At 42.1% G+C, this 24,597-nt stretch overlaps 2 protein-coding genes across 5 annotated transcripts in view; both read right to left on the bottom strand.

The window, feature by feature from the left end:
* Positions 1-8,672, bottom strand: part of TRPM6 (transient receptor potential cation channel subfamily M member 6) — a 68,407-nt gene extending 59,735 nt beyond the window's left edge. The window contains exon 1 of one of the 4 annotated variants that reach the window (XM_057425808.1): positions 8,465-8,672. In XM_057425808.1, the coding sequence (XP_057281791.1) occupies positions 8,465-8,494 (30 nt within the window). In that variant the 5' untranslated portion in view covers positions 8,495-8,672. The remainder of the gene's footprint in view (positions 1-8,464) is intronic. The other 3 variants (XM_057425809.1, XM_057425807.1, XM_057425806.1) reach the window with 3 other exon arrangements.
* A 9,023-nt stretch (positions 8,673-17,695) lies between these two features.
* Positions 17,696-23,502, bottom strand: CUNH9orf40 (chromosome unknown C9orf40 homolog). The gene is made up of 2 exons (XM_057425815.1): positions 23,095-23,502; positions 17,696-18,024 (listed from the first exon to the last, which is right to left on the bottom strand). Exons 1-2 carry the CDS (start codon positions 23,500-23,502, stop codon positions 17,869-17,871), a joined length of 564 nt encoding a protein of 187 aa, XP_057281798.1. The 3' UTR covers positions 17,696-17,868.
* Between the last annotated feature and the right edge of the window lie 1,095 nt (positions 23,503-24,597).

The raw sequence follows: 24,597 nt of genomic DNA, 5'->3' as shown, positions 1-24,597 counted from the left end.
ACTCATGCACTGTAAAACATGAACCCAGAGTGAGTTTTTCAACACATGCTCAAGGCCTTCTAGAATTTCCTTGTGTTCAGGCTAACCTCTCAGAAGACAACAACCTGGCTTTGTAACACAGGCACACTGTGGTTCCCCTGACCTTCATCACTACAGTACATCATTACATCTGTTGCTAACTAGCCTCTTCTGCTTATCCAGTCTTTCTTACCTGCTACTTTGCTGAAGCGTTCAGGATTCTGCACATCTGCGGAAATACTGCAACTATAAGTAACTGAATTTGCAGTTAAAATTTTCAGCACTACATCCTTACAAAAATATTGTGTAAAAATTTAATTCGAATGCTTCCACCATTGCTCACCAGCTCACCATGCCCAGTTACAGGGCCTGGCATACTGCAGATTCAATAGCACAGAAATGTTTCTCTGTTTTCTGCTTTTAAAGATAACATGCAATTTCAGGTCACAGCAGAATTTATGTGATTATTTCCTAGTATTAATTCAAAGACAGCCACTGTAAACATGTTCGCAGATTTTCACAGACACATGACCTACACTAACAGAAATTACCTGTACAAGCAGGGTAAATGTAGACCTAAGTCTGACAGGGATAACAGAATTTGTTAAAAATCTTCAGTCATATTGAAGAAAGACTTTACTTTCCATGGCACAAATGGAGGGTGTCAGCTTCTTAGAAATGCATAAATTCAGCCTTCAACTAACAGCATGCTATGGCATTTTCTTTCACATTTAATGAACTGCACTTAAAAACTAAGTATGTATGCCTAAGTGCTTTTCTGGACTGGGGCCTTACATCAAAGGCTCATAAAAATGTTTCCAATATTTGGCTCCCAAACTTAGCCCATCGTGAAAAACTCTTTGACTTCAGTGGGCTTTCCAGAATGCTGCTTCTGATCTCAGCGTAGACCACACAATACAATTGAAAGAGTATTTCTGAACGCAAACAGCAGTGGGGTCATGACAAAAATGCAGGAAATACTAAATACAAAACTGTTTCCTCATCAAAGACGCTTCCTTGTTCAGCACTTGGATGCTGGCAAAGAGATAATCAACTTGCTATTTCTGAAACTGCGTCTCACCTATCTGGCACAGAGCGACCACAGAGGTCAACCACCCACTGCTGTTACATTCCTCCATCAAAGGATTCAACATTACACAGCACAAAGTTCTTCACAGTTTAAACCAGCAGGAGGAAGAGAAGAATATTATCTGCTGACAAATCTCAGAGCTTTCTTTTGTTTGTTTTATATTTTCACAACATGGGAATTAATATTGAATAGTGGCTCTGAAGACAGGCCATATCTGAAGTATCTAGAGTGGAAAACAAATGCAATTTGCAACACTCAGCTGGAGGAAGCATGAAGGGCCTCAGTAAGTCACAGCTTGATACCACCTGTATTACTCTGTAACACCATGAAATTTAAGGGATGGGAGCCACCCACACATCTCACTTCTGGAGCCACGTAACTGTTCGCTGTCACTCCTGCCAGCATTGCTCTGTTTGCTCCACTGCTTGTCTCACACAGTAATAAAATCTTCACGGGCTTCACAGCTGAGTACAGCAGCCCTCACACACACCGCAACACAGGCAGACTGTCACAGGACTGAAATCCTATCTTCTAGGGAGAGAGGGAGCACAGCCTGGATGATTTCTGAGGAGTCTGAAGGTATGGTCCCACCCTGTGTTTCCCAGCTGGCCATGCCTCAGCACTCTCCTCAGTTCTGCCCACCTCGCTACAGTGCAAAAATCAACCAAATAAACTAAAAAAAGCTTTTCTTTACAGTGCTGTCTTGCTTTTAAATAGGAATCACAGTATTCACCTACCAACCACCACAGACTCATGAACAGCCACCTCAACCCAGCCGGAGGAAGAGCCAGACTCAGGCTGGGAGCAGCCGCTGGGGGTCTTGTTGAGACAGACTCGTCCTCCGCCTTTGCCACAGAGGCCATCTGAACACACCCTAGGGCTCTCCACAGGGTCTTTCTGTGCTTTTGGCCTCATGTGCCAAGACATGTTCAAGCCTTACCATCTGGTTTCTTGCTCTAGAGGTTGGAACAGCAGTCCAAGGGACCCCCAAAGGCCTGGATTTCCCCAGGGCCAGGCAGTGAGGAGCAGCTTTGGTTGACGTTTATGCTGGGCTGCACAGGACGACCTGGCAGCCATCACCACTGCTCCCCCTGCACCAAACCAGGCTGCGACTCCCGATCCCCACCACACCAGGCTGTGCTCCCAGTCACACTACCCTGCAGCCTAAAAGGCCTGTGCCCCATCCTGCTGCCAACTCCTCTCCTCAAAGGCCAGCCAGCCTCCTGGGAGCACTCCTTACTCACCAAGCTGTCCAGCTGCAGCTTTGTTTGCATGCTCTAGTGAGCTGCAGCAGCATGAGAAGTGAGGGAACGGCCAGAGCAGGGATAGGCAGGTATCTATGAGAGGGCCACGGCTGCATGGCATATATTTTGTAAGCACCAGTAGAAGCTCATCTACGACTCTTTGGGGGTTAAACTGTGCCAATATAACATAAAACCAGTACTTTACAGGAGCAGGACTGTGATCAAACCTGGTATCATCCCACTCCAGCCAGGCTGCTGAAAAATCTATATCCACAGTCTGACCTCAGCAATGCAGCCTAACCCCACTGACGCTGCAGTCAGAACAGGCTACCAACCCCTTGCAGATGTGACCGTGTCCCTCATCACCTCTGTGTAATCCCTAGCACCACACGGCAGCTAGGAAACCACTTTTATAATGAGAACATGATATTTTTTGACACCAAGGAGTGTTTACCAATTTCCAGACCATTACACCTGAAAGCAGTGAAGGCGAGGAGGAGAGCGTCTGCCCTGACACAGTGCCCATGAAGAATTTCCTCAATACTGACAACACTGAAAAGGGCTGAACCCAATTCTCATCACTGACTTAATGATTAGGAAGAATCAGACACACCCATTTAATTACCAACCAAAGGACATTTGATTTGGAAACAGTAGCAACAAGATGTCACAACACCAATAGGTTTTAAAACCCCCTTTTCTGACCTGTATTTTTCAACATGCAGCACGACAGCACTCAGCTTTTTCCCTGACAAAAACAACAGCAACAAACTGTTCTTAGATGCCACTGTCTGCTCCCTTACAAGCAGACAGAAGGAACTGGACAACTTACAATAGCGCATACTAGCAACCACACTACAGCAGAGACGCACAGTGACACCAGCTCCAAGGAAAGGATGAAGACAAGTGCTTAATAAATCCTGCCTTTCTTGAGGCTTACACACTTTACTTAGAGCTATAGCCCCTCAAAGGAGCCTCTTTTCTTTCAGGACAGGCAAGAGAAGGTGCTACTAGCTCTCAAAAACTGAGGCAAAATTTTAGAGGTAAGAATGTAAAGCAAAAGAATTGGTAATCCAAAGAACACAGCATGGATCACAAGGATTCACCTAGTATGTGCGCTACAGAGAAATATGTTTACGTACTACAAGAATCGGGGAAGATTTACACAACAGCTGATAGAGCCAGTCCGAAAACAACACCAAGGGAAGATCAAACTTGCGAACTCATGGCTGCCTCAGTGTCCAGTCATGCAGTGAAATGCCTGAAGAGTCTCAAACTCTTTAGTGCAGTCTTCAGAAACTTGGATTACCCAACTTGGACATACAACCTCTTTGGATAGCACCTAAAATCCTGTAGATCAGCTTGCTAGGGGATATATGTAAGGGGACCCACCTCTTCAGCTGACATGGTGCTACTGAGCAGAAAATAAATCTATAATTGGGTCATGAAAAGGCAGGATGAAGGAGTGGCTTATCTAGAAAAAGATGTAGGAAGGGATTCATGCATACTTCATGTAGATTTTCCTCCTGGGAAGGTTTTGTTCAGCTTCAGCAGATTTAACCAGATTAGATCCACTCTGATGAACACTGTATATGTAGCCCAGCATGTTCTGTGCCACCTTATTTATAACATCAGCCATGTTCAGAGTTGTGATGACAGCAGCAGGAAGGGACTGACCTTCTCCTCCTACTGCTTCACACTTCCCCTGACCTCCTAACCTGTACCACAACCCCACTTTAATGACAATAAAATAAATTGAGGACAGTTCTGGCCCCATGACCATTAAAACTTGTCTTCTATTATCTCTGGGCATCTCCCACTGTGGTTACACAGAGACGAACAAGAATTCCTTGGGATGAGAGAGGAGTGGACGGTTGCCGCTGCCCAGCCCTAGGTTCTATGCAAGCAAAGCAGCCACGACGTACACAAGTCCGACTGGTCCCAGAGGGAACCATGCTCTTACATGCCAACAACTGTGAGCCTTACTCACATAAATTGTTTTGATGTTTGTGAAAACTTTACCTTCGGCCCACAGTGAAGCACTGTGCATGCTGCATGGACAGAATGACATTCACCAAAACCTCATTTTGTTCTATAAGCTACAGATATTTTAAATTCACCTGCTCTTTTAAAGCTACTATATGACTTACTGCTTTCCACTTAGGTGCTCATGCATGGTGGGAGGAGGTAAGAATGATCTTATCCGCTCCCTGTCCCTACTACAATTAAAAAGAAAGAAAAAAAGTGAAAGTGGAGCCCAGAGAGAAATGTCTTTCTCTTGTAGGTTCTGTATGATTCTTAGGCTTTCTTCCTGATACTGGTTATTTCCAGGGCCAACATACTTCAGCACACTCCCTATGGGGCCAATGACCTTGTAACAGCCAAGAAAGCTTCAGCATTTGTCCCTTATCAAGCCACAAAACAATTAAGGAAACTTAGGTTTAAATATAACCTAGCCTATTTGGTGTTTATCATTTTTTAATACCACTATATAAACTTATTATTGCTTTAAATAAAACTAAATTACTTTACTTTGGTATAAAACTTAGAAAGAAAAGTCTGTAAACTGATTTCACAACTTCAGGTCATATTTTTTATTAAAAAAAAAAAAACAAACCCACCAACAAAGCCACTGATGATGCTTCTTTAAATTAATTTTAGCCTTATACCAGTATAAGCTTATCCCTACAGATGACACTGCAATTCCCCTTGTAGATCCAAAATACACTAAATCTCTAAAAACTGGCTACTTCGTCCTGGTACCAAGAAAACAAGTTTGTGGTTTAACTTCAGGTGTTCACGACTTAAAACACTAGCCTGTTTTTTCTTAGTGTACAAGCAGATAACTGCGTATTTTGAAAACTGTATTAATAAACACTTACAAGGAATATTCCACTGTAAATGTATTCCTCATACCAGCAAGTACATCAGAAATGGATGCATGAGACATGCTGCTACAGCATGATCCGTGCGAAATACCATCCAGTATCAGTTTTACCTACAATCACAGAGTGCTGTTCTTAAAACCCCAACATCTGAATCACACACGTTTCATCTTTATATTAAAAAAAAAAAAAAAAAAAAGGCTTCAGTCAGCACCATGGTAAAAAGAAAGTAGTGAAAATTTACTAGAGCATTTTTCTTACATTTTACATCTCTGTTCTAAACCTCATGGCACTCAAATAACGCTACCACAAAACCACTGTGCCGTGGGGTGGGGGCAACCCTTTTTGCTGGAAGCCACTCGTGGCTACTAGAACACAAGCAGGTGTGCGTGCATAAAGTCACTCAAGCGCACATCTGCAGAAGCACAGAGGAAGAAGCACCGACACCAGGACATAAAATCACTGGCAGAACAGCCCCGTGTAGCCTTAAGGAGCTTCTCTTTGCCATCAGCCCGTTAGTCCAGCAGGTAGGTGTGTTCCCTCCCCAGGTCTCCTCGCCTTTTTTTCAGTTGAACTCCGACGCCATAGACCGACATGCTCAAGTGCCACTCGTGACACCGCTAGCGCACCGTGTACCCCCGGACAAAGAGCAGCAGGTGGGTGGTTAGCCTTAGCTGGCTACCCCACCGCCACCCCTTCCCAGAGCAGGGCCACCCCGAACACGTGCCGCCCCCCCGCGGGGCCTTCCCCGTGCAGAGAGCGGCGAGACCCCCGCCCGCCCGCTGCCCTCACCAGCTGGGCAGAGGCGTCGCGGCCCCCCCGTCGGGACCAGCGCGGGTGTGCTCGCCGTCGTCGCTCCTCCGTCGCCGAGCAGCGATCGGGGGACGGGTGCCGCCAGCCGCCTCCCCGCCAGTCCCGGCCCCCGCGGCAGACGGAGCCCAGCTGCAAGAAGAGCAGGTCCCGCCACGCCGCCATGGCACCGGCGATCCGCGCCCTGGGGTTGCGGGGCGGGCTGTGTCCTTGGCGGGGCGCGGCGGCTCCGGGACGCCGTCCTTTACCCCCGGCTTCTGCGCTCGGGATTTGACCGGTCGGTTTATTGCCTCGGCGCTGCAAGGTGCACGCTGCCGCAGGGCACGCGGAGAGGCTTCCGACGTGGGGCAGCTGAGTGCTTTCCCCACCTCGCAGCCCCTCGCTGACACCGTGACCCCCGGGCCAGCCACGCTTTGCTTCGACCCTTCCTAGTTCTTAACCACGTCGAGAAACTGCATCACAGGTATCCCAAACTCGGCATACGGTTCTTGGCTCGACTTTGCCTGTATTTCAGCTTCCCTTCTAAACCCCAAGTTCTTCCCCTAGCTATGTTTTAGGGTGTTGTGAAAAGAAAACACGTAAGGTTGTTACAGCAGTCATGATAAATGTAACGGGAAGTGTAAGAGGAAGCCAACAATTCTCTCCCGAATTATGCAGACTTGAATCATATGTAATCAACACGTTATGGAAAAGCAAAAGGTGAAAAACAGTAATTGCATTACAGTGCAATATGATGAACAGCTCAACCAGTGTACAAAATACCCAGTACGTGACTAGGTTATTAATTAAAATCTTCATAAAGTGATGAAATTAAAATACAAATCCAAGCTTTTGAATACTCTGGTTCTTGATCTTCTTATTCTTCTATCCCCTTTTACACACTGACAAAACAAGGAGAAAAAGGATGAACCTCAACACTTCCAGCAGGTGTCTTTGTGCCCTGCAGGATCACAGCCATCTGACTAAAACAAGCACATGCAGCAATTACAGTTGGTTGTACCTACTGCAGACTAACACAACAGGCATATGCCATTCTCCCTGTTTCATTTTGTTTCCATTCTTCTGTGTTTGCTCCAACTTGTTTCTGAAACTTGACTCAAAAATCCTTTTTTTTCAGTCCCCAAATACCTTCTTCCTAATAACCAATCCCAGCGTGCACTTCTTTTGTTTCTCTGCTCTGCCCTCTTTGTATTTTCCCTACTGTTTCTTTTATTTTGTTGGTTTCAGTTGTGCCACTGTATTGACTGTGAGCTCCAGTGTTTACCTGCCTCTGGATTTTATCATTATTTTCTATCCACGTAGTCTTTCTAGATGTTTCTCCCTTCTTCTGGTCTAATTTTCCTTCACAGCCAAGTCTCGTCTTCCTCTGTGGTGCCCAGCTCTCCCTCCTTCTCTTCCTTCCCTACAGGAGAGCTCTCCCTTCAGACCGCATCATCTTAGTGCAGGAGCTTGGGAGCAGAGCCTCCAAGAGCGCCAGGGAGAAGATACTCCCACTGTCAGGTCAAGACCCAAGGCTCAGCAGCACCCCAAAAAACAGCAGAGAAGCCGGTCAGCTCTGGGGTGTGCCTCAGGGCCTTTTGGAACATTACCTGGTAAACTCTGCAGTGGTTTCACATGAACTATTCTTTCAGACACCAGGATAAGAAAACTGCTGCCAGATGTATGTTTCTGCTTCTTCCACTGCACCCATTTTTGTCTTTAGACTTCTTACACTGCTCTTCTTAAACAGTAGGACTTGAAAAGCATTACAGCTTTCAATAACAGAATACACTGCTAGAAATTTTAGCAGGTGATGAACGGCATGTTCATTCTTTCCCTAGCTACACCTTTTAAGATATTCTTTTCAATTGAATGTTCTCTAACAGGTAATCCTGAGTCAGCACAGAAACTTTCAGCTCAAATTGTCTAGTTTCCCTGATGTTTATAAATTAATGTTCTTTTAATAACATACACCAGTCACTCTTCATATGAATCTGAACCCTGTAAGAAGCCTGAAACATATGTATCCCAGCACATGCAGATGCTCTGCACTTCAACTGGGACACAGCTAGGTGCACATACTCCTCTGACTGCAGCATTTTCTTAATTCCAAATTTCTGCCATTTCTAAGTTGTGCATCTTCTTTCAGACATGAGAAATGCCCTATCTTCCCTGGAATCAAGACTCACCTTTGTATTCTATTATGAAGACCTAAAAATCTGCTTTGCAAAGCCATACAAAAGGATTCTTATGTTGCTGCAGATTCTCACACCAGATTCTCCAGCACTTCACTGATATGAAAACATGTTTTATAACAGGTATTTTAGTAGCTTGAAGTCCACATAACTATCCTGTTATGTCTAGATATCAGAACTGTTGAGATGTCTTCTCCTGCAGTCCTGCTGCAGAATATCAATCTTATAGTTCTACAGGCTTACCTTGAGATCAGCGCTATCTTGTTTGTCCATCCTTTATGCTTCTTTTTTTTTCATAAATAATAAGCTGTCACTTCAACAGGAGTGAGGCCAGCTCAATTCTTGGCCGCTTGTTAGGAACCACACATCACACCTCCTGCTTTTCATGTCCTAAGTAAGTGAAATGCCGACATGTCAACGTATGACTGCATTAATTCATGCATAACCTTCCACTGTTTTCAAAGTCCAAAAATCCGCTACCACAAAGCAATCTTAAAGGAGGATAATACACTTAACAGAAACTTTTACCAAAACAGCAATGGCTTTGTTTCTGCTGTTTACATGGGGAGCCTGTAAAGGTGCAAATATCCAGATACCCACTCTGTTCACTGAGTTCTGTTAGATCGTACCTCCTATCCAGCAAGTATACTAATTTTGGTTTGTATTTTCAACTGTGTTTAATCACAGCTCCTAAAGGTGTGTCCAGATTCTGGAATGAAAAAGACAGAAGTAATCTATCCCTTATGGACTGATCTGCTTTAAAAGGAACTCCCAGTTTCATTGTTTCGTCATCTCCAAACACATTGAAGACACTGAGTTTCGTAAGACCATCTACAAACCTTTACCTTTGCCTTAGTTCACTAGCAGATCTTCAAGAACTGATGAAGCAGCAAAGAGAGGATCAAGGAATAACACTGGTAGAGACTGCTTCTAGATTTCTCCCTGTCCCACAACAAATCATACTGCCACTAGGCTTATTTACTTTTATCTTCCCACATGAAAAAAGAAGTCTCATAAGTTAGTCCAACACCAAAGGCTGGCAGCAGATACATTGAATGCATGCTCACCAGATGATGGCTGTTTCAGCTACTGCTTTAGCATGCTGTGAAAGGCACTGTGGCAGGTTATTTTTCTTTATAGTGAAAAACTTAAATCTTGTTTTACCATGCAGAAGACAGACTATAACAGAATCGAATCTTCTGCTTTCATCTTTCCTTTCAAGTTACAGTGTGTACAGGCAACCTCCTGGAACGAGCTTAGGGCATGCTTTATTGCTTATTTCACAGTATGCAAATATGCAACGATTATTGCAGGTTTGATTGTAGTAAATTTTCCCTCCTGCTGCCCAATTCACACTGATACTAGCCACTGATCTGCTAGCAAATACTTTTCTAAGAAGGAGAATATGACTTCCCTCATCACAAATAAACTGATCTTTTTGAGTCAAGTTAAGGCTGACAGAACCCAGGCAGGCATAAATTTTATGTCCATCAGCTACTGGTTTACATGACAGATGTGCTTCAACAGGAGGCAAGAATGAGGACAGTCTTGAGTATTGAATTATATACAGCCAGGATGCCATGTGTTCTTCTCATGGTTTTGTGGTTTTTTTTTAATCAGATTATTCAGTGGTGGCAACAGGTAGTTACTGATACCTGAAAATGGCTCAAAATCCTTCAAGATAGTTCAGACATCATATCTGCATGAAGAATTACTCAAAGTCAACAGGACTGTCTGCAGAATTTGTTACATGAGAAAAATAAGCTTTTAAAAAGGTTTTATTAAGAGTTTGTAGTAAGTTGCCAGGAATGTAGTGGGGTAAGTTTTGTGAGCTTGATGGTCACAGTTGCAAAAAAGCAACCATCAATTCCCCTGAAACGCATTCTGTACATTCCTCTGAAGTCAGTGCAGGTCCAAAGAACAAAATGTCATAGTACAGTTTAGTCTTGTTGTCTTCAGTAGTTTCTGTGCTTCTGGTGATAGTCTCATGGAAACCAGGATAATACTTCCTAAGGCAGGATGTCACAGTCCAGAACTGAAAATTACCGTTTCAGATGATGTCATTGGTCTCTTGTTACTCAATTTTCTCAACAGAGGCAGAAAATGAGTGAAGAAGGCCCAAGAGGACTCGGAGTAGGATTGTTTTTAACAGCTTTAAGATATAGCAGTCTCCATCTCTTGAGAATAAACCCTTCACATTATGGGATGGAGAAGCACAATATGCTTTTGTAGGGTAACAATCACAGAAACAAACATAAGGAAGATACAGGATAAAAGGATAACCAATTGCCGTTCTTACCTCAGCGTTAGCTGACTTCTCAGATGCTATATGTAGCTAAACTGTAACACCTCAAAAATTACAAAGTTTCTGGGGAGCCTTTCTTCAGAATTAACACAATGCCTACATCTAAGAAGTCATGGGGCTTTTGTAGAAGTCTTACGGAACATTGCCTTTTCAGTTTGCTCTGCCATTTCCTATATCCCTGACTGGTAGATTTTTGAGACTCTTTCAGAGTACTCCCAGAAGATGTAAACTCTCATTTGTCAGCTCCTTGGCCTGGGTCAAATGACAGGCATATGGACCCTTTAGTAAGTCTTTCTCTAGAGGTGACCCCAGAGCTTTCAAATCTTCATTTTATAACAATTCTTAAAGCATGTTCTTTTCTATCTCACTTTTTTATACCATATACAATACAACTTGGACTACACAGAAGGTAGAACTGGGAGGATGTAGGTTAGTATTAGTAACCACACTCAAAAGATGTGTCAAAGCAAATGCTTCAAGCATCAGAAGAAGACAAAAAAACCTTCATGCTTGAGGCTGAGAAGATTATCTGTATGACCTTTTCATTTTGAACTAACCAAAACCTATTTTCCTAAAAAATAAGGGTTAAACAGTGATAAATGTACACAGAGTACAGTGCTTCACAAAGGACATCTATCTTTTATTGACCCATGGCTGGAGGCAGAAGGAACTTAATAGGGTACCTGGCAAATACACTGAGCACACATGCTGTCAGGATGGAATACACCTGTGCAGAAACTTAGAGCAACACCATACTATCCCATGTAAGATGGACTGATTCATGGAGGATAGTACTATCCCAGTCCAGTCTTCCAAAGGCTGGGGGCATCTGAAGGCACATCTATATTCATATTGACACTGTGCCTTGAAGATACAATTGATGAGTGCTCTGCTAACAACTCCAAACCCCTTGTCTCTTGGGTTTCACAGGCTGTCCTAGCAATTGTCAGGGTTTGGGCAAGGGCTCCCATCAGGCACAGCCTAATGGGAAGACCACCGCAGCACAAGAGGCAAGTGACCATATGGATTCACCCAACAGAGATAAAAACCCAGCACCATTTGAGATGGCAATAGTTATCACTGACAAATTCAGGATATTCACAGATAAGCTGCGCAACATAAATGGGGGAGAAAGCAATAAATTGAAATTCAGGTACCATAATCTGTCTCACAGCTCAGAATAATAAGATAATGGGGAGCATATTCTACCTTTTACGCTATTGTTGGCATAAAAACAATTACACAAGTCAGCATTCTCATTACCTATTTGTTTGATTCAGAGGGACGCCACTGACCAAACTGTATCCTTAAAGTACTTTATGGGCATATGTCCAACTTTGGGCATAGAATCCACATTGCATATGTTTTCTTTTGCATAGGTTTTTTTTCTAAGAAAGAAAAAAAAACCAACAAACATACTGGCTACCAAAACCATTATAATTTCTCCCTGAACACTTGCCATGTCACAGAATTTAAAACATTTTACTATTTCCCTTCCAGGTTTGATATTACTATTAATGTCCAAAGTATAAACATATTTTGCTTATTAGCCATACCTTTCCCTGTCATATCCTACTTTATTTCATGATCATACTTTAGAATTACTTTTTTATGGGTTCAATTTAAACTATGAAAAGCTGCCTTTGGTATCTCTGTACTTACACATTACACATTTGGAAACACAGAGGTTTGTCTGGAGACTCTCCTCTTTTCAATCACAGGTTTCTCCAGTTCCTCAAAGGTAGAAGTAGAAAAACATTATTATGGGATATGCAGATGAAACATTTTGTCATTATTTGATAAAAAAAAATTGTAGTTTACAACTGACAATCATGAAACCATAGGATTTTGGTAGCTTGTTTTATGACAAAGTAGTTCTTACATAATAATTGCTTTCTGTATAGTCAGAAGCAAAATTAGTTTTCTAAAATGCCAGGAAGTAAAAGAAACTGAAAACAAATTTCATATTCTACAAGAGCACTGTGTGCAGGTCAAATGAAGGGTATTACACAATTCACCTGAGCTAGAGGACAGAGAACAGATGTGGCTCGTTTCCATTCATAGCTGCGCATGAGAAAACTTTCCTCTGGCTTACACTTCATTGAAGATAGTACAATAGCGGGTTTGTTTACTTTTCTCAATCTCATACTTGGTAAGCCACTTATTTCATCATATTCCAATCTAAACATGAACCCCGGGTATTCATATAAGAAAAGTGGAAAAAAAATTAATGTTTAGCCAGTTCATATCCCTTCTTTCAAAAATTCACTATTACAAAAGAAAACAAAACAAAACCAGGAAAACCCACCACAGTAATTCTTAAAAGCAAAATAAATTTACAAACAAAAATTTGACTTTGCCTCCATCCTCCTTTCACAATTTTTTCCCTGGGAATGGTAACTTATCTGTAATAAGAAAACTTTTCCCTTCAGTAATGAAACAGTTATGAGCTTTAAGAGAAGGAACAAAAATGATTTTTAAGTCCTTAGAAGTCACTAAGAAGTCATGAATGGTGGAAGGTGTTCTTTTGGCCAAGAGCATTTAAAACACTTATTAATGAGTTCACTTACAAATTAAATACCAGTAATTAAAATATAGTTTGCTTTATCAGTATCAAATTCTCTAATAGAAGAAGTTTGAAATAGGAATTTTAAATAAGCAACCTTTTAATGACTTTGAAAAAACTGATTTGAAATTCTCTCATACAGTTCAAATATACTGTTAACTCTGTATCAACATTTAAATATGACTTCATGAGTTAAGTTTCCTATGAATTAGCACTTACCTTTTTTTTCCTCATTTTTAACGAGTACATCCCGAGTAGCCTTCAGCCATCAACTGAAGTTTATCCATCCAACACACAATCAGCTAAAGTTTGCTTTCCAGTTCTAACTGATGAAAACAGTCCTGAGAACTAGTGCCAACAAATTGAGAGATTTGGTTTTTTTGGGGGGTGTGTGGAGAGAGAAACAAGAGAGGAACCAAGAATTCTTGACAAAACGTTTTTAGTCCAGTTATGGCGAACACCTTGTTCACCTTATAATCGGGAACTTGTGACTTGATCTGCCTTCATTTATCTGTCACAGTAAGGAAATGATTAATATTCATGATGTCACTGGTCGAATTTTCAGTACCAGTTCAGAATAAAAGCATACCCAAAACGTTTTCCAGATTCACTGTGGTTTACTGTGTATGTATATTGCCACCTAGAGTCACGGTTGTAACTGTAGGCATGGAAATAATTAAGCCAGACCATGCATACCAGCTATTTTGAAATGCTGCTTTAAACATAAAGTTTGCTATACCAAACAAGCCTGTGCAGCCTAATGTAACTTACTGTAGCCACCAGATGCTTTCACAAAAAGAGAGACATGAATTCCCCACAGTGAATATGCTGTAACCATAATTAGCTGCCAAATGCTGGACAGTAACTATCTTTGGTGGCAACATACATCAGACTATTTTCTACATGAAGGATCTGTGCTGAAATTATTACTTCATGTCATTGGTCTGCTGGCCAACTATGCTTGCACCCACTTGCTAAGCCATTTATTCACCGTCACCTATCTTCCCCTCTCCCTTTCCTTCCTTCTTTTTTTTTCTACCAGAGTCATAGAATAGTTAGGGTTTGAAAGGACCTTAAGATTATCCAGTTCCAACCCCCCCTGCCACAGTCGACTTAACACAAGATATGGTCACCAACACAGCCTGGTTTTCATAGTAGTTCTTCACTTTCCTGATTCTGAGTGAGCTTTAAAAAGCTCCTGGAGGTTTTTCTATCTCAGGAATCATAAATACAGTGCAGGCCATCAATAAACATGAATCAGACCATGTAAAACAGGGTTTAAGTTTAGAACAAGACAGAAAATTTACAAAGGCAGGCAGGCATGCTATTTAAATGTGCTCTGAAACATACTTTAACTTCAGCATTTCATTTCTCATCAGTACACCCATAACCTTACTGGTGCTACTTCCAGATTCAACACCCTTTTCAAACTGGGAAGTACCTAGATGGTCTCTGTGGTTACACCATGTTTTCTTCACTTGTGACAGTGGTTCTTCCTTTTAGAGGGAAACGTTTTAGGGAAAAGCAAACTCCCAATTACCTACAGAGCATATAAAAAATTTTCTTCTGAAAGTTTAAGAACGTATCTGATAGGCTGGGCTGAGAAAGCTGGGGCTGTTCAGCCTGGAGAAGAGAAGGCTGCATGGAGACCTCATGGCAGCCTTCCAGTATCTGAAGAGAGCCTACAAGGATGCTGGAGAGGTACTCTTCACTATGGACTGTAGTGATAGGACAAGGGGTAATCGGTTAAAACTTAAACAGGGGAAGATTAGATTGGATATAAGGAAGAAGTTCTTTACTGCAAGGGTGGTGAGGCACTGGAACAGGTTGCCCAGCAAAGCTATGAATGCTCCATCCCTGGCAGTGTTCAAGGCCAGGTTGGACGAGGCCTTGGGTGATATGGTTTAGCATGAGGTGTCCCTGCCCATGGCAGGGGGATTGGAACTATATGATCTTAAGGTCCTTTCCAACCGTAACTATTCTATGATTCAAATGAAGATCGTCCGTTAGTAGGTATTATACTACTCCTGATTTATCTTAGAATGTGTGTTGACATTTTTTTATTTCAAAAGAACTTTTCCTTCTCAGTGGGTACGAATACACTTGCAAAGCAAAACATCTTAAGCTTACTTACAGTTCATGTTACGGCCCTTGAACAACAGCCCTCTAGAAAAATGGAGTCAGAAGTCACGACCAGTGTGTTGGCAGTCCACAGTGACACATGGTGTCTGGAAACACCAGACACTGAACAATGACATGCCTCAATCACACCCTTTGACAGCTCTAATGCACTTTATATCATCTAGCATCTCTCCCCCTTACCTTGCCCAGCCTTTCGAATAACCCAAACTCTCAGACTCATTTCAAAAAGTTTTCCAAGGCTTTTAAATTTGCCTCTGTTTGCAGACAGACAAATGGAAAAAATTAATCAGCTCAGCAAATTCTCTGGAAGTAGCTGTAACATTCCAGCACATAACCCAGAGCCCATGACTGGAACAAGCTAAGAGGAAAGTGCTTGCCTACAGCGTAATTGCAAACAAAGTAAGCATATGGCCTACAACACAGTGCAAGCTTAATTTGTTGGAAAGTGCTTATTTATTTTGCTATGGAACAAAGATAATAATAAAACCTCTTCTGTCCTGTGAATATACTCGAGACAGATTTCAGCATTAAAATGCAGTCTGTTGCTAGGACATACCTCCTGTGTATAAAGCTCCGAGAAGATTTGAGAATGACCTAAGTTATGTCTGCAAAGATACTAACTAATCATAGAATAGTTAGGGTTGGAAAGGACTTCATAATCACCTAGTTCAAATCCCTATGGGCAGGAACACCTTACACTAGCAAAATACTGGATCCTGAGAATACTGAATGGTGTGAAATTTAAATCTTACAAATATAAGAATGCATGTATTACCTAGGGTAAAAAAACACAACCAAACAAAACCAAATCAAACACCTCAATGAATTAACAAAACTATTTCCTCATTAGTTTATTTTAGTTACAGCAAATGTGAAATAGGAGTTGCATTCTTGCCAGAAAAGGAGTTTGTTTTAAAAAACATTCTTAAAGTACCTCCTATGACAAGTTGATGTACTTGGAGCTAAAAAATGTAATTAAAAATGTGTGTGAAAAATAAATGATGTTTAATTATGTATCCAGCTAACCTGACAGCAGGTAGGAGAATATCCAAACAAGCACCATGAAAGGCTTGAGTCAACAGGTCACCTCCTTTTTCCGTTGAGTACTAAGAGACCCTAACAATCTAAACAAATAAGCAATGAATACACAGAGATATCTTATAGCACAAATAATGAAAGAGTTTTCAAATGTTTACTAAGAAGGCTGACAAGCTGGTTTAAGCAAAAAGACCTAAAAAAATGACAAAGTTAGGGAAGCAACAATCTTAAGATATAAAATCAGGAACTTTGCACAGTAATATTCCCAAAGTTTTCAAATACACACAGGCAAAACTTTATTTTCCTTTAGCATCATTAAAAATACATTATTTTAAAAAAAATAAAGTTCACAAGTTGCCTTCTTCAGTAACTCCAGAAAAAATACAGTGTTTTCTATACTTAAAGACAAATCACATTTGCAAAGTCTGACTCATACAACTTAAGTCTATTATTAAAGACAAGTATTTCTAAATGTAATTCAACTTGTAAATAAATTACAGGAGACAAACATTAAATTTATTATTTCACAGCAAAAAAAACCCCACTAATTCAGTGAACTTCTGTAAAAATTCTCTGCAAGATCCATAGTCTGCAAAAACTACACCACAGTCAGTTAAGTTTGAAAAGTTTTGTGTTGTAATTTTATATTGTATTAACTTTTGTTGACATGCACACCTGCCATTTCAATGCTACCAGCTGCTTCAGAGCTAACATTATATAGAATAAGAACAGCATTAACTTGAGAATGAACCAAAAACTTAAAAGCTGTCTGCCCTCTGCTTCAGGCAATCAGAACACGGGGAGGTGAAAAAATTTTTTCACAAGGAAAATATGAAAAACTGTCAGAACAGTGGCAGCTTACAGAAGAAAAGATCCCCTTTTTTTTCCCCCTCTCTTCCACACTTGGTTTTGGTTTGCATAGAAAAGGGAATGTTCTATCTGGTTTTGGTAGGCTCTTATTTTTTGGTTTAGCTATCACACATGTAATAAAAGCAACCAGAAAAACAACATTTAAAATCCCTACACTAATCACTACAGTTTGTGTGCTTTATTTCACATGATAAATATTTCACTTTTGGGTACCACAGTTGTATCTTTTTGTTCAGGACAGGCAAAATGATCTTCCACTTCGTTTCAGCATGTGACAAACCTATTTCTTTTAACTGCATCCCAAAACCCTAATTTTCTGTAGTCTTCTTTTAGCCTGCCTCCATGTTTTCAAGTATTCTTGCCAGACATCATAGCCTAAACTATATACCTCCAGACAGCTTACTATTAAGTACCCAACAGTAATTATCCTATCCACTTAGACAACTCACACTTCCTTTTGCAGACTGACATAATGCTGTTTTTTCAAGAAGGCAGAAGCATGCTTAGTTTTCTTCCAAGCAAAAAAAAAAACCTGAATCCAAACGGAAACCCAATAGTAATTATCCTATCCACTTAGACAACTCACACTTCCTTTTGCAGACTGACATAATGCTGTTTCTTCAAGAAGGCAGAAGCATGCTTAGTTTTCTTCCAAGCAAAAAAAAAACCTGAATCCAAACGGAAACAAGTTTCCTGCAAGTAGATGTACAACCACAAAGCAACTGATCAGGTTTCCATTTCAGTCTCCATGGTATCAGTCCTTGGAGGAGTTTTAGTTTCTGATGGAGTCTCACCATCTGGGTTCTGAATATCAGACAAATCAATAGCAGGCAATGGTGTTCTCCAATACAGGAATGAGTTATACTGACAGAAGTCTTCTGGCTTTGAAAAGAGACAAATAAAAAAGAAAAAAAATGTTAATGTGTTTCACACCAGTACAAAATAATAAAAAGAAACTTTTATAAAAAAACCTGAAACAAGGAAAACTTACTTAGCTGTTCATATTAAAAGTTTTTATAATTTTGCACAGAAAAAATACGAGCTATTTCTAAGGAAAATACTACACAGAATCTCCACCAAGTCATAATTTACTTTAGTCTTTTCAAATATTCTCGCTATAAACTACTGTACAACTTCTGGGTAGCTCCACTAATTTCTTAAATTTGCAGCATTTGCACATGATACCGTAAAATTTGTGCAATTATTGGACTCCATATACAAAACCATTCACTACTTTTTCTTCTCACAATGGTATACAAATATCATGCCCATTTAGAAGCTCGTATTCAGAAGAATGTGTTCAGCTATTTTACATCAATTCAGAGGATGCTACCTGCAATAAAAGTAAAGCATTGAGTAGTGTTTCTACCACATTCTGTTTCTTCTTTTCTGTATCTATATTTTGTACTCAAGTACACGTGAAAAAAAAATGAACACCTCTTCTAGGGGCAGGGAGGATAAAGTTTAAGAACTATTAAGTAGTATCAGAAAAACTGTGGAGGGATATGTACTTATCTACTACTTTAATATGGCACTTTTTTTTTATTATTTGTCTCTGTTAGAAAACACACTGTATGTTTATAAACACATGTTGTGGTTATAAGCACTGGCCCCTATGTGCATGTTTCTATGGACACAATAGGATTCTTAAGTCATTCCTTAGGTCTTGAGCGCATAGGTTCTTCTGGTACATGAAAACACCGAGTGCTGCCACACACCTAGAATAATGCACTTCTGTATAATACTGCTTTGCATTTTTCCTAACATACAACTGCATTTTTTAAATATTTTAATGTTGCACCTCTCAACAGGTGCTTAAAAAAGTATTTTTTAACAAATAATGGTGTAACTTCTTTGGTATGGTTGCTGAAAAATGTCACGCTTTGCTGGCTCTACAACAGAATAAAAAAAATCTAGTGTTCAAAACCGGCAGTATTGCCCCTAAACCCTCTTAGATACTGCAAAATAATGCTTCCCCCCACTCCCCGAGAAGGAAGTATGTAAATTCACCATACTTTCCATTTAAAGAATATGTTTCTACTGGTTACTGTAAAAATCTCTTGTGAACTACAATTTCCTGTACTAGGTAACCTTTTTTTTTTACAACAAAACCCCTGTGATATTCAAGGTTTGTAATAATTAAGAGAGGCATGAAAGATGTAGACACTTCATAGCAGCAAGAGAACTGTGTGCCTATAGAGTACTACTAATGTGAATTTGCTCACTAGGAAAAGATTGTCTTCAGGGATAATTAAACAACCAAAGTTGCCATTAATGGGAATTGAGACCAAAACCAATTAAGTGATTTAGTGCCACAGGAACAGAAGGATTGATTACATGGAAACTGGAAGAAAGCCAAACTATAAGTAGTTGTACACGTTTGCATGAAAATACTTGTAATTTTTGTACTGCACAGCATTAACAAACAACAAAGTGAAAGGGAAGATTTTCCAGTCTGTATTCCAACCTAGGCTATGTCACCCACACTAAGGCAGGTGGCTAACAAGTTCGTTGGAAAAAAGTATGTAGCAATGGAGTTTTAGAAACTGTCAGCTACTCTTACAGATTCTCCCCATGTTTAATCCAAACTCCCTTATATTTTGGTAAGTTACTGCCCACAGTAGCAGGTAACACACACACTCAAGAGATACAAAAGCTCAGTATCTGTGGATGAAATTGTTTAATTTTTAGAGTTAATTTTGCAACTCTAGTTGCAAAGGTGTGCTTGCAAGTAAAACTCAATATTTATTCTCAGGACAACTGTAGTATAATTGGCATTGCTTGTAACTTTAACAAAAACTGTGAAATTAACAGCGTGCTGATCATGCTTGTTACTGTAGTGAACCTACATAATCTACAAAACAGCAAAGAATCATCCCCACCTACAGCTGTGTTTTCAGAAAGGTGTAAAAATCACCATCTGAAATATCTTTGTTAAAAATTGAAAACATGCAAAGGTAGGACACACAGAAAATGGGCAAAACTCTTGTGTGACGTTAAGCAAGCTTTATTTTTAAGGCCAAAACTGTACTTACAGAACAGAATACTGTACTCATAGAACCAACCTGTTAAAACACACAGTCCTACAAAAATATTTTATAGAGAATATTCTTTGTTGTGTGGAAATCCAATGGACTTATTGCCTTCTTACCACTGCTAAAGCTTACGAAATTATGCCTGGTAACCCTAGGGAAAAGCAAAGAATTCAGCATCATATCTGTGATGAAGTAAAACTTTCTGTAGAGGCTTGCACAACTTTTGTTTAATTTCCTTTGCTTGTTCTCTCTTCAAAAATGAAAGATATGTTTGTGCTTAAAAGGTACAGCTTAAAAAGGATGTATAATTTCATAGGCCATAGAATTCGCCCTTCAATTCCTTTGTGCTTCAATATTGCCATCCATCACAAAAAAAAAAATAACCCAAAACCCAAACAAACAAACCCAACCAGCCAACCAAGAAAACACCATGAGGCAAAGCCTAAGAAAAATCATGGCAGTCACGTGAAGTTCTCGATGACTGGAAAAAGGCAAATATAACCCCCATTTTCAAGAAGGGGAAAACGGATGACCCAGGGAATTACAGACCAGTCAGTCTCACCTCTGTGCCTGGCAAAATCTTGGAGCAGATTCTCCTGGATGGCACGCTAAGGCACATGAAAAACAACAAGGTGTTGGTGACAGCCAGCACGGCTTCACTAAGGGGAAATACTCCCTGACCAATGTGGTGGCCTTCTATGATGAGGCTACAGAACTGATGGACAGGGGTAGAGCAGTTGATGTCATCTACCTTGACTTGTGCAAAGCATTCGACACTGTCCCACATGACATCCTTGTCTCTAAATTGGAGAGACATCAATTTGATGGGTGGACCATTCAGTGGATAAAGAACTGGCTGGATGGCCGCATGCAAAGAGTTGTGGTCAACGGCTTAATGTCCGGCTGGAGACCAGTAACGAGTGGTGTTGGGACCGGTCTTGTTTAACATCTTCGTCGCTGACATGGGACAGTGGGATTGAGTGCACCCTCAGCAAGTTTGCCGATGACACCAAGCTGTGTGGTTTGGTTGACACCCTGGAGGGAAGGAATGCCATCCACAGGGACCTTGACACGCCTTTGAGGTGGGTTGATGCCAACCTCATAAAGTTTTAACCATGACAAGTGCAAGGTCCCGCACCTGGGTCGGAGCAATGCCAGACACAGCTACAGGTTCAGCAGAGAAGAGATTCAGAGCAGCCCTGCAATGAAGGACTTGGAGGTGTTGGTCGATGAGAAGATGAACATGAGCCAGCTTCAATGTGCGCTTGCAGCCCAGAAAGCCAACTGTATCCTGGGCTGCATCAAAAGGAGCGTGACCAGCGGGTGGAAGGAGGTGATTCTGCCCCTCTACTCTGCTCTCATGAGACCTCACTTGGATCACTGTGTGCAGTTCTGGTGTCCTTAACATAAAAAGGACATGGAACTGTTGGAACAAGTCCAGAGGAGGACCACAACGATGATCAGGGGACTGGACTGGAGCACCTCCTGTATGAAGACAGGCTGAGGAAGTTGGGGCTGTTCAGCCTGGCGAAGAGAAGGCTGCATGGAGACCTCATAGCAGCCTTCCAGTATCTGAAGGGGGCCTATAAGGATGCTGGGGAGGGACTCTTCATTAGGGACTGTAGTGACAGGACAAGGGCTAACGGGTTCAAACTTAAACAGGGGAAGTTTAGATTGGATATAAGGAGGAAATTCTTTACTGTGAGGGTGGAATGGGTTCCCCAGGGAAGTTGTGAATGCTCCATCCCTGTCAGCATTCATGGCCAGGTTGGACGAAGCCTTGGGTGAGATGGTTTAGTGTGAGGTGTCCCTGCCCATGACAGAGGGGTTGGAACTAGATGATCTTAAGGTCCTTTCCAGCCCTGACTATTCTATGATTCTATAAAGAAAAGCCACCAAAGCCACCATTTTTTTTTTAACAGATCATAGCTGGGTGTTACCCAGTCAAATTCCCTGACTTCTCAAAACCAGAATCTAAAACTGGAGTTCAGAGCCCATATGACCTGACTATAGACTTTCTGCCGCTTCTGTATTCCTGGATCAAATACTTTGGTCTTACTTAAAAGGTCCAGGCGGGAGGAAAGGTGAGTTTATATACATCAAAATTCTAGATAATTGTAAAAGCTGACCTAGTATTTTATTTCTTGCAAAACTAGAATTTTCTTAGTACAGTATTTTGTTTTCTGGCCTAATGTGTAAACTGTGGCCAAGATCAGAGAGAAGAATGTATGTTGTTAAAAAGTAAATCAGAAACTTCAGAAACTCACTGTGCACTCCAGTACATCCTGATCACTAAATACCTAATCCCCGTCCTCTGACCACTGCCTTCACCAGACCTTTCAGGTAAAAGATAGCTCTGGTATTGCTACTGAACAGTTATCCCAAACAGTAAGTTAAAAAGTTGTTAGATAGTGTAGCAAACCTGTGCCGCAAACTTAAAACAGCACAGGCACTATCAAAATGAACTCTTCAAGCTCCCCAACATACTTTTAGATGGGGATGTGGGTGAAGGGAAACCTAATTAACGTTAACTCCTTACAAGCTGTTTCCCATCAGTTTTTCGGGAGGAAGAAAGGGCAGGGAGGAGGTAGAAATGCTATTTCTTTTGCTTAAGTGGAAATGAAAACTAAAACTTTTAAGAGGCCGATTAACAGTTAACACCAGGGGGCTCAGGGCGGACTACGGGGCGTGGGTGAGGGGCATTCCTCCCTCACGTCCTGCGGCCTTTCTCGTTAGCCCCCCCACGCCGGCGCAACGGGCTGCTGCCGAAGCCCCATGGTAACGCCTCGGCTGCCACCAACATCGCCCAGCCAGTGTTTTCTCTCCCCGGAGGCGAGCAGCCGGGGCCCGCCAACAGCGGCAGCCCCGCGGCACGCTCTACGAGAGGCCTCCCGCCTTATCACCCCCACTCCGTTACCTCAGCGATGGCGGCGCGCTCTTTGCTCTGGCCACATGCGCATCCCTCCTCCGTCCGCAGGTCCTGGGGCGCCACGGCCGTGCCGCGCCGCCGCCGCCTGCCCCCCACGTCCCCCTGCTCGCCGCGAGGGCTGCAACCGCGCAGCCCGGGCCGCTTGCCCGGCGGCGCCTCAGCCTCCTCCAGCTTCCGCTTCGGGGCGGCAGGGCCAGGGCCGGCGCCGGCCCCTTCGGCCCTGGGGCGCCGCTCGGGCACCGGAGCGCGGGACAGCGGCGACTCGCGCAGGAGCCGTTTGACGGGCACGTGACACACTAACGGCTCCGCGCGCCGCTTGGCCATGGAGCCGCCGGCTCCGGGAGGTGCGCGACACCCGGCACCGCACGCCCGGCCACCCCGCCGGGCAGCGCGCATGCGCACTGCGGGCCTTGCCCACCTCCTCCTTCCCCCTCCCCATGCGGGCAGGACGCTACGCGGTGAGGGGCGGGGCACAGCCGCGCCGTTACCGCTGAGCGGGATCGGGAAGCAGCGCCCGGAGGCAACGGAGCGCAGCGAGCACGAGACAGATCAAGTCTACGGCAAAGCTTAGTGTCCAAAACGCCGTTCCCACACTGAGAACAGCGGGAAGCGCACCCAGAGCGTGAAACCTCCCCTTCCTTAGCGTCGTCACCCACCCCAGAGCGCACTGAACTCAAAGACAAATACAGGACCCGTTGCAGCTCCGTATGAGGAGTGTTAGTACAGTGAAGATTATGCAGCGTTTTATTTTACACCAGATACCACATACAGTTTAACAGTAACCTAAATTAAATGATCTTGGCTCCGCTGACGGATGCCTCAAGTATTCCCCCCTATCCCCATGTATACAATTGAATAGAAGAATGTGATCACATTCAGTAATACACAATTATCCCCATGAATAAAATACAAGTCAACAGGAGCTCAAGTATAAAACACAGCCAACTCATACAGTTTATAAACATCATTATTCTGCTTCCAATTCCTATGCAACCGTTAAAATTCAAAAGGACATTGGGGAAAACTGTCGTTTTCTAGATGATAAATAAAAGCACATCACTGTAAACCTGACATAAGGAAACAAAAACATTTTCCAGAAGCAACACATAAAATGGCACTTGTGACAATGTAGGGTGGCAAAGAACAAAACCACGAGAACAAAAGATAGCCACAGTCTACTGAAAGCAAGAGCTCATTGCCCGCTTGTGCAGAACAGGAATACAGCATTTTAAGTGTAACTACAGACTGGGCAGGAGGCAGAAACTGGGCAATATTACAGATACATATACTACTCAGCAACAGCATTATCAACGTTCACCTAACATCTTAATTCACGGAGCTTGAAAAACAGGCAAACTAATCATACTCCATCTAAGGGAAAAAATAAAAATCAGAAAGAAAGCAAAGAAGCACAAAGTCTCTCAACAATACAGGAAATTAAAGCAACTTTCTATCAGGTGTCCAAGGGCTTTTATATTTCACCTACTTTAT

This window comes from Pezoporus wallicus, unplaced genomic scaffold, assembly GCF_028554395.1.
Source record: "Pezoporus wallicus isolate ANWC-B61680 ecotype Strahan unplaced genomic scaffold, APGP_CSIRO_Pwel_v1 contig_7485, whole genome shotgun sequence".
Taxonomy (NCBI): domain Eukaryota; kingdom Metazoa; phylum Chordata; class Aves; order Psittaciformes; family Psittacidae; genus Pezoporus; species Pezoporus wallicus.
This window is presented reverse-complemented; position numbering and strand designations above follow the sequence as displayed.